At 40.5% G+C, this 14,522-nt stretch overlaps 1 protein-coding gene across 1 annotated transcript; it reads right to left on the reverse strand.

Moving 5' to 3' along the window:
• Positions 1 to 2,351: 2,351 nt before the first annotated feature.
• dph3 (diphthamide biosynthesis 3) lies at positions 2,352 to 7,105 on the reverse strand. Its single transcript, XM_073043545.1, has 3 exons — positions 6,811 to 7,105; positions 4,696 to 4,770; positions 2,352 to 3,232 (listed from the first exon to the last, which is right to left on the reverse strand). The coding sequence occupies exons 1-3, from the start codon at positions 6,916 to 6,918 to the stop codon at positions 3,164 to 3,166; spliced, it is 252 nt and encodes an 83-aa protein (XP_072899646.1). The 5' UTR covers positions 6,919 to 7,105; the 3' UTR covers positions 2,352 to 3,163.
• Positions 7,106 to 14,522: the final 7,417 nt, after the last annotated feature.

Here is a 14,522-nt window from a genome sequence, read left to right on the forward strand (position 1 = left end):
GGACTGAATCCCTTCATTGGGACTGGAATAAAGGATGAGAAGTCAGAGCAAGAAGGTGAGGGAGGGGAGGAAGAAGTACAAAGTGGTAGGTGATAGATGAAACCGGAAAAGGGGGAAGGGTGAAGTAAAGACCTGGGAAGTTGATAAGTGAAAAAGATAAAAGGCTGCACAAGGGGGAATCTGATACTAGTTGGTAGAAGACGACGGAAGAAAGGGGAAGGAACCACAGAAGGTGATGGCAGGTAAGGAGATACTTTATTTGAACTGGTTCTACAGTGTTTCTGTTTCGTGGCTGTTTGTGGATAGACAAATCTCAAGGTTGCATAATGTATACATACTTTGATAATAAATATACTCTGAGAAAGTGATAAATCGATGAAGGTAGAGCATAGGATGTGGTGTATATGAATTTTAGCAAGACATTCATCAAGGTTCCCCACGGTAGGCTAATTTAGAAAGTCTGGAGGCATGGGACCCAGAGAAACATGGCTGTGTGGATTCAGAATTGGCTTGCCACAAAAGACAGGGGACAGCAGTTGATGAAGCATATTGTTTGCAGGTCAGTGACCAGTGGTGTTTTGCAGGGTTCTGTTCTGGGACCCCTGCTTCTATTTTTATAAATGACTTGGCTAAGGAAGTGCAAGAGAGGGTTAGTAAGTTTGCAGATGTAATGAAGTCCAGTGGTCCTGGAGATAGCATAGAATGTTGTTGCAGGCTACAATGGGATATTGGTAGGATGCAGACCTGGCTGCGAGGTGGCAGACAGTGATCAATCTGGTAGTGTGAAGTGATACACTTTTGGAAGGTCATGCTTGAAGGCAGAGTACCGGATTAATGACAAGATTCTTAGCAACATGGAGGAACAGAGTTGTCTAGGATACATACCCACAGATTCCTCAGTTACCATGCAAGTTAATAGGATGATTGAGGAGGGATATGGTGCATTGGCCTTCATTAATCAGGCATTGCATTCAAGAGCCATGAAGTAATGTTGTAGCTCTATAAAACTGACGACCATATTTGGATTATTTTCAGTTCTGGTCACTTCATTAGAAGAAAGATGTGGAAGCTTTAGACAGTGTGCACAAAGATTTATAAGGATGCTGTCTGGATTAGAGAGCATGTCAGGTGAGGATAGGTTAAGTAAACTAGGGCTTATTCTTTGGAAAATAAGAGGAGACTTTATGGAAGTGTATAGTTTCAGATAGCGTGAACACCTTTCATCTTTTTCCAAGGGCAGAAATGGTTAATGCCCAAGGTAGTTTTTTTGTTAAACAGAGTGGTGGATGTGTGGAACATGCTGTCGGGATTGTGGTAGAGGCAGACACATTAAGGATAAGAGACTCTTAGATTAGCACATGGATGAGGAAAAATTGAGGACTATATGCGAGGGCCTAGATTGGATCTAGAGTAGGTTAAAAAGTTGGTACAATATAATGAGCCAAAGGGCCTTTACTGTACTATGCTTAACAGTATTGGGTCAAGTAAATAAATAAAAGATCAATTGAGGAGAAAAACAAAAAGAAAAATAAAATTATAGTGTAAGACATCATCTAGCCCCTTAAGAGTCTGCTCTACCATTTAATTTAGTCATGGCTGATCATCCAAATACAATACTCTATTCCTTCTTCCACCCTGCCCCCAATATCTCCTGATGCCTTTAGCAATACCATAACTGTACTTAACTTACTCTTCTGGAACATATTTAATGATTTGGCCTCAGTTACCTTCTGCAATTGATTCCCTCCCCCCACCACCCCACAGGCTGAACACTGGCTAGAAAAAAAATCTCTTCTTAGTACAAATCACACTTGCCCCATAACTTAAAGCTGTAACCTCCAAGTCTGGACTCTCACCATTGTGAATAGCCTTGCTATAGATTATTCCAGCAGCACCAGGATTTTCTTCCATTCTCTAATGAATACATGTCTAATCGATCCAATCTCCATTCATTTGTCAGTCCTGCTATTCCAAGAATTAGCTCGATAAATCATTGCTGCATCCCCTGCACTCACAGGAGGGGAACAATACGAGACTGACAAGTGAAATCAAGGACAAATTAAACTCTGAATTTTCCCATCAACACAATTCTATAGCAGAGTCAGTGTTTTTATATGACTGACTGGTACCACTTCCTAAAAGGAACCCAAACTAATAAATCAGCTTCTTTTACTAAAATACTGCGTAAAACAATTTTTAACAATTCATGTATTAAACACATTCCAAGTCTGCTTCCAAGCAGTATTTGCGCAATGCCATTTTAACTTTCAATCAGTAGAGCTTGCCACAATTACCTATTGTAATATACTGTACTCTAAGTATTGACTTAAAAAAATCAGGGTAAAGGTAAATTCATAAAACAATCAAAGCTTAAATACAAAAAATTAGAGACAGCAGCCAAAAGTATTACATTTATTCTTATGCATGATCACCATGAACATTTTCTTTGAAGTAGAGATCTATGAGCAGTAGGTCTTTTATACAGGTGTTTTATAATTTGAAGTCAGTTCAGGAACCAACAAGGCCAATGCAACAGCAACAAGTACTATACCACCAAATACTTATTTAAAGTTTCAATAAACAATTTAAAGATTTGTGCATATATCAAACGTTACTGAATAAATCATTACTTCATGTCTGCATTTTAACTTTCCACAAAAGCAAATTCTTTAAAATAAATATAATTGCACGTTTTATGAACACATTCAGGAGCAATAATTTACTGCTGAACTTGCTTCAGCCAAAGAAAGTCAAAGGGTTTAGTTTGTCTTCCTGTATAAAATAATAGTTGATCATCTCTAGAAGCACACCTTTAATTTTAAAAACTTAATTCAGCAACATCTTGACAAAACTAAAATGATATCCAGAAACAAGAACCAAACCATTGTTTCCAGTTTTCTGCTGGGAAAGCCCCAGTCATAAATTTATTGACCTAGTGTTTCACCCCAACTCAAAAGTGTAAACTTCTGAAGAATCATATTATAAAACTGTTATGCAATATACATTGTACGATGTGTCATTGCATGTAATTTGCATAGCAAATGTATACATGAATCCAGTCAATTCCTGCATTGACTAATGTAATTTATTTTCATGTACGTCTTGATTCATAATCCAGTGGCCAGTCCTTAAAAAAGCATAGTCAACTACAGCCTCTTCAAAATCAGCATTTCAATTTCTCCAATTTATCCGTGGTCACTGTTTCCACTAATTCTCCAGACATGAACTGATCCTAAAGAAAGTACATTAAAGAACAAGACAATTCAAATTTATATCATTACAACAAACTTTATTAATTTGGCAGAGGTTATCAGAATTTATTTTACATTTTATGCAATCTCCAGGATATTTATTAAATTTATTTTAATTCAGAAAAGCAGAACTGGAATTAAAATCAGTTGCTGGAAAACAAGAAATCTACAGCGTTTCTGGGACTCCACGTAATGAGAATTTCAGAAGGAACCATAGGAACAAAGCTCACTTGAGTTTCTCAAGTCACAGCAAGGAAAATCTCAACACATCTTATAGAGATGTCCAAGAACCAAACAGCCCAGAAACAGGTTCAGCACATCTTCAGTGTCCTTCAAGGACCCATCAACAGTAATCTTATTTTCCTTCTTGTATCTCTGCAACACACTCCCTAATCACCATATTTTCCTGCCACCCAGCCATACAATGGAAATTTATAATATAATCAACTAAACTTTTTTTGCTACTGCTATCAGGTTCTGGAAATGACCTGAAAAACCCTAATTCTACTTCAAACTATATTTCTTAACAATATTTAAAGCACAGAAAAATCAAGGGAAGGAAAAAAAGTGTACAAGATGTAAGGTCTTTGGTTGTCTAGATAGGAACATAATTAGATGTCAAATGAAATGGTGACACAGAATATAGGGGGATGGTAATGGGTCAAATGTATTTATTTATTGCGATACACCGCAGTGTAGGCCATTCCGGCCCTTTGAGTCACTTTTCAGTAACCCCTGATTTAACCCCAGCCTAATCACAGGACAATTTACAATGACCAATTAACCTACCAAACCGGTAGGCCTTTGGACTGTGGGAGGAAATTGGAGATCCCAGAGGAAACCCTCACGATCACAGGGCGAAACTCCTCACGTTCCTTACAGACAGCGGAAGGAAGTGAACCTGAATCACTCCTACTGTAATTCGCTGTGCTAACCACTACACTACCATGCGACCCAAATAATGATCAACTGAGGGGAAGTTTACCTAGCAAAATAATCTGAATTTTTGCTGGAAGTTGTTGGAAATGTTTTTCCCTAATACTGCTGAAAAAATTGAATTGTGAAATATAGGTTATTATTTTCAAAATGTATGCAACTACTTAATCTATTGATGGCAAAAGACTGTGACGCAATCTAAGTATGCACGTATCTGTGTACCCTTACTCAATAAGCAAGGGGATTTAAGTTATTCTCCAATGAAGCTTGGACAAAGAACATCATTACTGCATTTATCAAATCACACACAGCTTCTGATGCGTCACTGAACATATCAGACAAGTTTCTGATCATTTTATTTGTTGCATCATCTTCCTCTAATTATTGAAATGTTTTAAACAAATTGATGGAGTTACATGTGTTTATTATGTAAACAGAGTGAGCCAATTACCGGTACAATTTTTTTTATCAAAGGTAGAGCTCTGACAATTAATAAATGTCAACTTACTTTATCATAAATGACTCTGATAATCAAAGAACAACTTGGACATGTTGCAACTTCTTCTCCATTTTCCAGATCTTCCTGCAAAATACCACTTGTTAAGCAACAACGATCAACTAACCTTGATCAAGTTCTTGAAATGACCTGAAAATCCCAATTCTATTTCAGACTACATTTCTTAAGTGTTCAAGACACAGGAAAGTTGAAGGAAAGGAGTACACAAAATGTAAAGTATATCTCCTTACAAATTCTCATTGTTTTCAAATTCCTCCTATTGTTTCCTCACCTTAATTTTCCCTCAACATTTTAACCCATTAGGATATTGAACTTCTCAAGTTCTGGTTATTTGATCATGCTAGAACATAACCATTTGCACCATTAAGTAATATCTATCAAATGTGTAAGCTCAATTTTTCTAACAATTCTACATTTTTAATTCATCTACCATGTCTATGCCCATTGACTCCATCCTTCTATATCCGACAGAACCTCATATGCATCCTCTTCCCAACCCAAAATGCCACCTAGTTTGTGCCATCCACAAATCAAGCCATTTTACACATGACTGGTGAAGGAACTGATCATGGGACTGTAACCAAGTACACAATCAAGATATGTGGAGGGACAAGTAGTATTGTACAGAAGCGAGTCTCCAGAAGAACTGGAGCGCTTATGTGTGGTTATGCAATTTGGTTAAAGAAAAAAGCAGAGACTACTTTCTGAATGGGAATGAATTCAGAAATCAGAGATGCAGAGCAATACAGGGGTCCTGGCTCAGGATTGCCTTAACATTAACTTACAAGTTGGGTTGGCACTAATGGAGGCAAAGGCAACATCAGCATTCATTTCCAGAGGAATAGAACACAAAATGAAGAATATACTGCTGAGGCTTTACAAGAAATTGGTCAGATCACATTTGGAATATTATAAGCAATTTTGGGCCATGCATCTAAGAAAAGATGTTCTGGTGACAGAGAAGCGAGTTCTTTCCAGAGGTTTACAAGAATAAAGTTTGACTTATGAGTAGACTTTGCTATCTCTGGGCCTGTACTCAATAGAGTTCAGAGGTACAAGAGGGATTATCTCACTGAAACCTACAGTATACTGAAAGGCTTGGATAGACTGGATGCTTTAATAGGAATCTAAAGGGGCATCCCCTCAAAACTGAGGTGAGGATTTTTTTTTCAGCAGATGATAGTGAATCTGTAGAATGTATTGCCACAGAGGGCTGTGGATGTCTAGTCATTGAATATATTTCAAGCGGAGGATGATAGAACCATAAAACATTACAGCACAGAAACAGGCCTTTTGACCCTTCTTGGCTGTGCCGAACCATTTTTCTGGCTAGTCCCACTGACCTGCACCTGGCCCATATCCGTCCATACCCCTCTCATCCATGTACCTGTGTTTTTCTTAAATATTAAAAGTGAGCCTGCATTTACCACTTCATCTGGCAGCTCATTCCACACTCCCACCACTCTCTGTGTGAAGACCCCCTAATGCTCCCTTTAAACTTTTTCCCTTTCACCCTTAACCCACATCCAGTTTTTTTTTTCTCCCCTAGCCTCAGTGGAAAAAGTCTGCTTGCATTCACTCTATCTATACCCATCATAATTTTATACACCTCTATCAAATCTCCCCTCATTCTGATACGTTCCAGGGAATAAAGTCCTAACCTATTCAACCTTTCTCGGTAACTCAGTTTCTCAAGTCCCGGCAACATCCTTGTAAACCTTCTCTGCACTCTTTCAACCTTAACATCCTTCCTGTAATTCGGTGACCAAAACTGCTCACAATACTCCAAATTTGGCCTCACCAATACCTTATACAACCTCACCATAACATTCCAACTCTTATACTCAATACTTTGATTTATAAAGGCCAATGTACCCAAAGCTCTCTTTACGACCCTATCTATTTGTGACGCCACTTTTAGGGAATTTTGTATAGCTTCTTAATTGGTAAGAGGTTCAGGGCAGAGATACGGTAATGGGTTCAATCACAACCTGACATCAGAATGGCCTAACCCTATTCCCATCTCATGATTTGACGACCCTCTTACATGAATACTGAGAAGTATTGACATCAGTTGTAATCTTACAACAACCGGTCAGTCAGTACCTTACTAATGACGAACTTGTCCCCGCACGGACACGGGTAATAATAGCTCTCCGTCTCCTCATCGAACTCGAAATCCTCGATCTCCACCTCATCGTGAAACACCGACATGGCGGCCCAGTTCGACTCTAGCTCCTACAGCCTTCCAGTTAGCGTGTCCCCCACACCCAACCAGACTTTCCTCGACCTCGCCGTTCTCAGTTTAACTCTCCCTCGCGGCTTTCCGCTCTGCTAACACAGAGGGATCCTCGACACCATGTTTCCACCGGCCAGCCAGGCGCACAACGTCACGCATGCGCAATCGTCGTCCAATAGGGAAATCCGGGCACACGCATGCGCATTCGTCGTTCAATTGGTAGATTCGGGTAGACGATACAATTCCCGAATTGGGAACGTGTTCCAAATCCCAGAGGATTCAGCAGGTCTGATTGGATCTATGGAGGGGAATAAACAGTCCATGTTTCGGGCCGAGACCCTTCATCCTGAACGTTAACTGTTTATTCCCCTCCTTAAAAGCGACTTCTTCTGCTAAGATCCTCCAGCAATTTATGTATTGCAGAAGATTTCCAACATTTCCAGAATCTCTTGCCCCGAATGTGCGGCGCTTTGAATTAGAGGCGGTGCTATCACTGAGCAGCAAAACAGGCTACGAAAAAAATGCTTGATAGAATTAAGAGAAAGATTCGATTGCAAGTAGTAAAACAAATTATAGAATTTTGAGATAGTGGAGGAAGCGTAGTTTGGCATTTGAACCAAAGAGACGGGGTCGTGGGGGGTGACAGAGGACACTGCTCGGGTAGTAAGTGGTTTAATATTGCAATGATAACACTTGCGCATTAACACTGCATTTATTATTTAAAAATTCTGGGCAGATGGGCCAGTATCTGCATACCTTTGATTAAAACTACGCTGCCAAACATGCACACGGGTGGAAAAAAAGAGCACAGATTTCGGGGAAATAATCTTCCATCAAAATAAGGCAGTGGTAATGGAAGAATGGAAATTAATGCAACATATGGTTAAAGTAATAGTTTCAATGTGGGGATGCTAATATTTCATTCCAGCAAAAAGGTGTACATTGTTGGTTGCGGTTTTTTTTAGTATATTTAAAGCGCATTTTGTGCTTAATCACAAGAGCATTTCAGCAGACCAAAAATCTTTGAATTTGGCCTAGTGTTACTGAACCCCAGTGCTACTGGACTTGGGACAGGATCCTCTTGATGGATACAACGGTTTACAGACCTTACCTATAAAACGGGAATACAAAATAAAAATTGCAAATGCTGTAAATTTGAAATATAAACTGAAAAGGCCTGAAGCCCAGCTGCTCATAGCACTTCCACCAAAGACAAATACACCTGAATTGAATTGACTTTATTACTTGTATCCTTCACATACATGAGTAAAAATCTTTACCTTATGTCGCCATCTAAATGTGCAATTTATAGTAATTTGTAAATAAATAGTAAGTACAACAAGACAGTCAATATAGCATAGAAATACAATTTTATCAGCGTGAATTAGGCAGTCCGTTGGCCTGGTGGAAGAAGCTGTCCCGGAGCCTGTTGGTCCTGGCTTTTATTCTGTGGTACCGTTTCCCAAATGGTAGCAGCTGGAACAGTTTGTGGTTGGGGTGACTCAGGTCCCCAATGCTCCTTTGGTCCCTTTTTACACACTTATCTTTGTAAATGTCCTGAAAAGTGAGAAGTTCACATCTACAGATACACTGGGCTATCTGCACCACTCTCTGCAGAGTCCTGAGATTGAGGAAAGTACAGTTCCCATACCAGGCAGAGATGCAGCCAGTCAGGATGCTCTGAATTGTGCCCCTGTAGAAGGTTCTTAGGATTTTAAAATCAATTTTCATTTAATTTATGAGCAAAGCCTATTGTTGCAGCCGATTAATATGATTTTATCAATGTGTGCTCAGGACATTTGCATTTACAATGCTAAGGATCTCTCATCTGTGTTTCAGTCTCCATCAAAGCCCGGTAGCAGACAAGAGGTTGTTTCTCAAATGCAGTGTGTCTGGTGGCAGCTTTGGGTAACAGAAACCCAGAGACATTTTCCTTCCTCCTTACTGCTGCCTCGGGCTCCAGACAGTCACAACATCTTTAAAAGAAACTTACAGTTCAAAGAGGAGGCCCTCTCAATGAGGAGCTGGGTAAGGTCACAGCGACGGCCTCCTTTATGGCCTTAACAGCTGACTTGCTCGGGGCCCCAAACTAAATTTCTTCCTGGTCACAGCGTACAGGAGTTGGGGGAGCTTAGTCAAATGGGGTACATGGTGCCGCCAGTTATCCCTGAAGGCCAACAAAGATTGGGTTCTATTTTGGTCATAAGGGGCGCTACGTCTAGGATCTTATTTCTGACATCAGGAATTGTCTTTGGGTAAACCCAGAAAATGAACAGCCGTAGCTGGGCCCTGTATTTTGTCTGAGTTAATTTCCCATTCCCTCAATTGCATGTGATAAATCAAAGTATTAGGGGTGTCAGAAACCTCCTCTTTAGAGGATCCCCACGGTAGCACATCAACTATAGAATGAGCTACTCTAACGATAGAGCAAATCCTGTGCCACCACACTATGGCAAATTGTAGGTCTATGGACATATCCCTGTGGAAGTCCTGTAAAGGTGAACTGAAGGCCATTCCATGTAAAAGCAAACTGACCCCGAGACTGCTCAGCCACAGGGATGAAGAAGAAAGCATTCGCCAAATCAATAATAATGTCAGTCCTGCTAGAAAGACCCTCATTCAGGGTCACAACATCTGGACCAGCTGTGGCCAGCAGAGGGCCAAACCTATTTAACTGGCAATAATCAATGGTCATTGGCTATGAACCATCAGGTCTCCAAACTGGCCAAACAGTGCTATTATAAGGGGATGAGACAGGACAAAGAAGCCTCAGGTTTAAAAGGGACTCAACTGTCTCACTGATTTCCTTATGCCATTCCAGGATATGATACTGCTGGGTAACTACTACTTGGTAGTTACAGGTTCCTCTTCTGCCTTCCAGCCAGAATAGATACCTTCCTAATGCCAAAAGCAAATTTGCCAAATGGTGTTGTGATAGAAGTTCCTGTTACCAACCCAATTCCCAAAATGTTTTCAGGTACCTGGGAAATGAGTATGGGGACAGACTGAGGAGGTCCCTTGCCAATAGTGAGATGGACTTTTGTTCATACACCATCTGTAACCGATCCCCCATATCCTTGGATACATACTCACTCCCCTGTATGTAAATTCAGAATCCCATGTAATAAGGTAACCTCAGCTTCAGTGTCTACCAGGGCGATTCACTGCCTCTTATTGCCATGTGACCTCCAAAGGGTACTAGGTACCTATGGCCTCAGGTCTCCCTCTAGAATGCAGGATGTATGAACTGCCAAAGAAAGTCCTGGAGCCATGGCCATAACCTATGTGATAGGTTAACAAGGGTCCAATTCACCCAAGTCCAGATATAACCAGCAAACACCCTGCTTTTTGGGATTAACATTACATTTCATTGTAGAGACTGGAAGGGTGACCACTCCCTTTGTCTGGGCTATAGGATGCAACCCTCTTAAGGTATAACACATAAAGAACACCAGTAAGGTCACTGTTAATTTTTTCCTTATCCAACCCTGCCTTCAGCAGGGACAGAAACATTTCCTTTCTACTAGAATGGGAAGAGGGGCTCTTTGATACCAACTGTTGAGGCACAGTCATCGGGTGCTTTGGGGCATTCCTAGTTCCGTACCACATCCATCCAGTTTGCCCCTGCTGCTGCGGGATTTAAAAGCAGCCTTAACCTGCACCCATTCCCGATCTACATCTGACCCTTCTGGTTGGCCCAATAGTCTAAAAGTCTCTGCAACAGTCCAACCTTTAGCTGGCCCTAACAGAGCCAGCAGGACATCTCTCCACTGTGAGGGTCCCTGTAGCGGTTAATTAAAAACAGATCAAAACCTCTCAAAGAATAAGCACGGGGGTTGACACTATATGACGCGCTATCCAGAATAACAAAGTTCAAATTGTACACTTTCAATCCTTTACTAAGAAACCAGTAAAGACAAACAATCTTGTAGCAATAAAAATCTAACAAAACTAAAACTAGCGATATAATGAAATAGCCTAAGTAGTAGTGTTAGCGACCTTAAGCATAACAGAGAAATTAATGTTACGCATCAGCATTCAACAAAATAATATCATTCAACAAAATACCATTCCAGCTCCCTCTCTGTTTCTACCTAGACTAAACTGACCTGAAACAAAGCATGAACACATAACTATACTCATTACTCATTTGCTCCCACCACACCCAAATCCATGCGATAAATTACCCATAATAAACACACAACACCACGTACAATATAGACAGAAAATACATACAGGATTCCTACATCCCAGCTCCCAATTATTACACTATAATAATTACAACTACATTCTACTAAAATTAGGAGTCATGAAATCTTCAGGGATAAACATCAACATTTAATTCAAATATCCTCTTTCTTCTTTTTTTCTTCCAGACAAGTCATGCAACAGTCAGCTAGGCCAAGTTACCAGCAATTAACCCAGTAAAGAGTGATCTTTACTACCACTCTCTGTCAAGTCAGTACATCAATTCAAAGTCATGAAGCTTGTCGAGCTGTAGCTCCTCAAACCTCTGCCTCCTGTAGAAGACAGGTCTTGGTTATAGGCCAGCCCAGACAACTGGTCTTGGACTTGATGTATACCTGCTGTACAAACCCTCTTCTGTCTGCAATTTCTCTTCCCATGTTCCATGAGTTTCGAGGTGTTGTGTCATCATCTAAAAGCACAATGTTTCCTCGGAAGAAATTGCATTTTATACCTGACCATTTCTGACATGCCTTTCACTGTGGTTAATACTCCTTGACTTCCAAAACAAGTTTGACATGTATTGGGCTGCTTTCATCTGCGATGAGCATTAAATGTCTTCCTTTTGGGACTACCCTGGTGGTAAGGATGGTGAGGTCTTCAGAAGCAACAAGCACTGGGTATTAGTGCTTCCAAATCATTAGGATCAGAGGATGATACTTTACTAATTGGATGACTATTGATAATATCCTATACTTCACAATGGACTGTATTGAAACTCTCTTCATCAAGATTTTGTACCTTCATGAGGACCTTTCACATAGACCTGATCAATCTCTCCCCTGATTCTCCATGATGTAAACCAGCAGGGGATTAAAAGTCCACTTAATTCCTTTCTGAAGAAGGACATCATTGATCCATGAATGATTCCACTTCTCAATGGCTTCTCCCAACTGCAATCAGGGAAGACTGCCTTGAACTGCTACTGCCAAAGCTCATCCAAGTTCAAAGCTGAGATCCTGTTAACGGTCATCTCAGGCTGAGCACCATTTCTCCCAACACCATGGTCTCTTTCCAGTAGTCCTTTCACAGTCCAACCCAACATTGTTCTGATTGCATAGAGTCATTAACACCGTGAATCACTTGCAATGGCTCCAATTCTTTAAGCACATTTGTCCCTATTAGCAGCACTATTTCTGAATCAATCTTTAGCAAATGGGCATGTTTCAAATGAAACCATTCCTGGAGATCCCTCTGTCATGGAATGTTCCCTTTGTGGACATGCATACTTTCCTGCGTATAGATGTTAGGTAGTTCACAATAGTTTCCACTACCTAAGCCAGCCACTTCCAATTCTGAAGCAATGTAGTTACTCGTGATCTTCTCCATTTAAATCCATATAGAGGGGGTATTAGATATAGAAGATGCTCTGCCTGCAGCAGAACTTGAAGCACGAACACTTGATGCACCGCCACTTGGGTTTACGTCATCCAGTGTTTTCACCATTACATGTATAGTCAAAACATGCCTTGGAACTTGAGAAACATTTTCACTTGTTTCAACAACATGACTTTCAATATTGCATGTTTGGTTCAACTATTGTTTAACATCCCTTATGTTAAAGGGTTAACTGCACTAAGGCATTCAATGTTTACAAAACTTTCATATTGTATCTTGCTCGACCTCAGGAATTAGAGACAACATGTCTTATATTCCTTTTGAAGACTTTCAATTCTACCCCTAAAGCTTTAAAAGTAAGTTTAACTTCTCTTTTGACAGACCCGCTATGAGGGTTGCTGACATCAGTTTCAAACTTTGATTCACACATGTAACTTCTTCTAGCTGCGCCACTTGCAATTAACTCTGTTGACCTGCAGCACCGACAATTCTCCGATTCAATAAACATTGTCAGACTAAACCAGACCAAACAAACAGCGTTCAGTTCAAATGTCGGCAACCGGAAAACTTTGGCACTTCTGTAAAACAAAGAGGTGGACCCTCAGGCAAATAGATCAAGCAAAAGTCCCTAATGGATAGGCAGTGCTGACCATTCCAAACTGTGTTCAAACCACAAACACACAGCATGAATCAACAAAAGGTTGTCACTTGCCGCAAGCTACTCTGGCTTGCGCAGTGTTGCGATTCAATTTTGCCAACAGGCTAGTGTTCGTTTGGTAGTTTTTTCTTTGTTGACAAAAATGCAGCCGTTACTTGTAAACAAAACAGATCTGTTCAGAGACTAAGCACGGGGGTTGACATTGTATGACACGCTATCCAAGTTCCAAAGTTCAAAGAGTACATACGATCCTTCATTAAGAAACCGGTAAAGACGAACAATCTCATAACGAAAAAAAGAAACTAATGAAGCTAAAACTAGTGATATATTACGAAATAAGCTGTCTAAGCGGTAGCGTTAATGATCTTAGCGATCATAAGTGTAACAGAAATAAATGTTCTTAAGCATATTTAAGCGTTAGCATTCAACAAAAAAATACCATTTGAGCTTCCTCTCTGGTTCTACCTAGACTAAACTGACCTGAAACAAAACGTGGATACGTAAGTATTCTCATTTGTTTCTATCATGCTCCAACCCATGTGACAAATTACCCATACTAAACATGTAACACAAAATACAATACAGGCAGACAGAAAATAGATAGATGGCTCCCACAGTCCCCATTCCATCAATCGGGGGCACATACCATGGGAAACAGGAACAGCCTCGGGACTGTTAAAGGCATTATTATTATAAATGGTAGCTTGTGTTGCTGTATAACGGAGGTGTGAAATAGCCTCTGGGGTAGGGGGGTCAAGTTCCAGGGATGAGGAGACTCATCCCAATCTGAAGGGGCAGGATAGCAAACACAGAGAGCTTGTATGAACACTCACACAGGGAGCATTCAGCTCTGTCAGCCTGACTCCCCATAATTCAGCCAGGACCAAAGGATCCGTCGTTAATGACCCTAACTGAATCAGTTCATGCACAGTAAAAAGAAAACAGGTGGGAGGCTCCTAAATCCCACAGGCAGGTGAGCCAACTGGGCAAGGATTACCCTGGCCGCAGATGCAGCTTTTGGCTAAATCCTGTAAATCGGTGTGAGTGTAGTTATGGATAGTGTTCTCAGTGGTAGTAAGGACAGCCATTGCAGCTTGATTTTGTTCATCAGCATTTCAGCATTCCTCTTTAACTTTCACAAGTCTGAGGAAGCGATTACCTTGTTTTCACCCCCATCTGAATCATCATCATACCAGATATCCCCGTAAACCGTAGCAATCTGTTTAGGTTCGAGTGTTCAGCGCACTCTGTTTCACTTAAAATAGTGTTCTGAGAACTCAAAGGGACCAACTCATGTTGCAGTCACTTGTTTTTCTCAGAGAATTCAGCTGTTTGGAT

Source organism: Hemitrygon akajei, chromosome 4, assembly GCF_048418815.1.
Source record: "Hemitrygon akajei chromosome 4, sHemAka1.3, whole genome shotgun sequence".
NCBI lineage: Eukaryota > Metazoa > Chordata > Chondrichthyes > Myliobatiformes > Dasyatidae > Hemitrygon > Hemitrygon akajei.

What these genes read in the sequence shown, in the direction of transcription:
- dph3 (XM_073043545.1), bottom strand. Translation starts at nt 6,918, where the DNA reads ATGTCGGTGTTTCACGATGAGGTGGAGATCGAGGATTTCGAGTTCGAT. An exon ending in ACAAGTTCGTCATTAGTAAG is followed by an intron (nt 4,771 to 6,810) that starts GTACTGACTGAC and finishes GGTATTTTGCAG; the next exon opens with GAAGATCTGGAAAATGGAGA. An exon ending in TCAGAGTCATTTATGATAAA is followed by an intron (nt 3,233 to 4,695) that starts GTAAGTTGACAT and finishes TACTTTCTTTAG; the next exon opens with GATCAGTTCATGTCTGGAGA.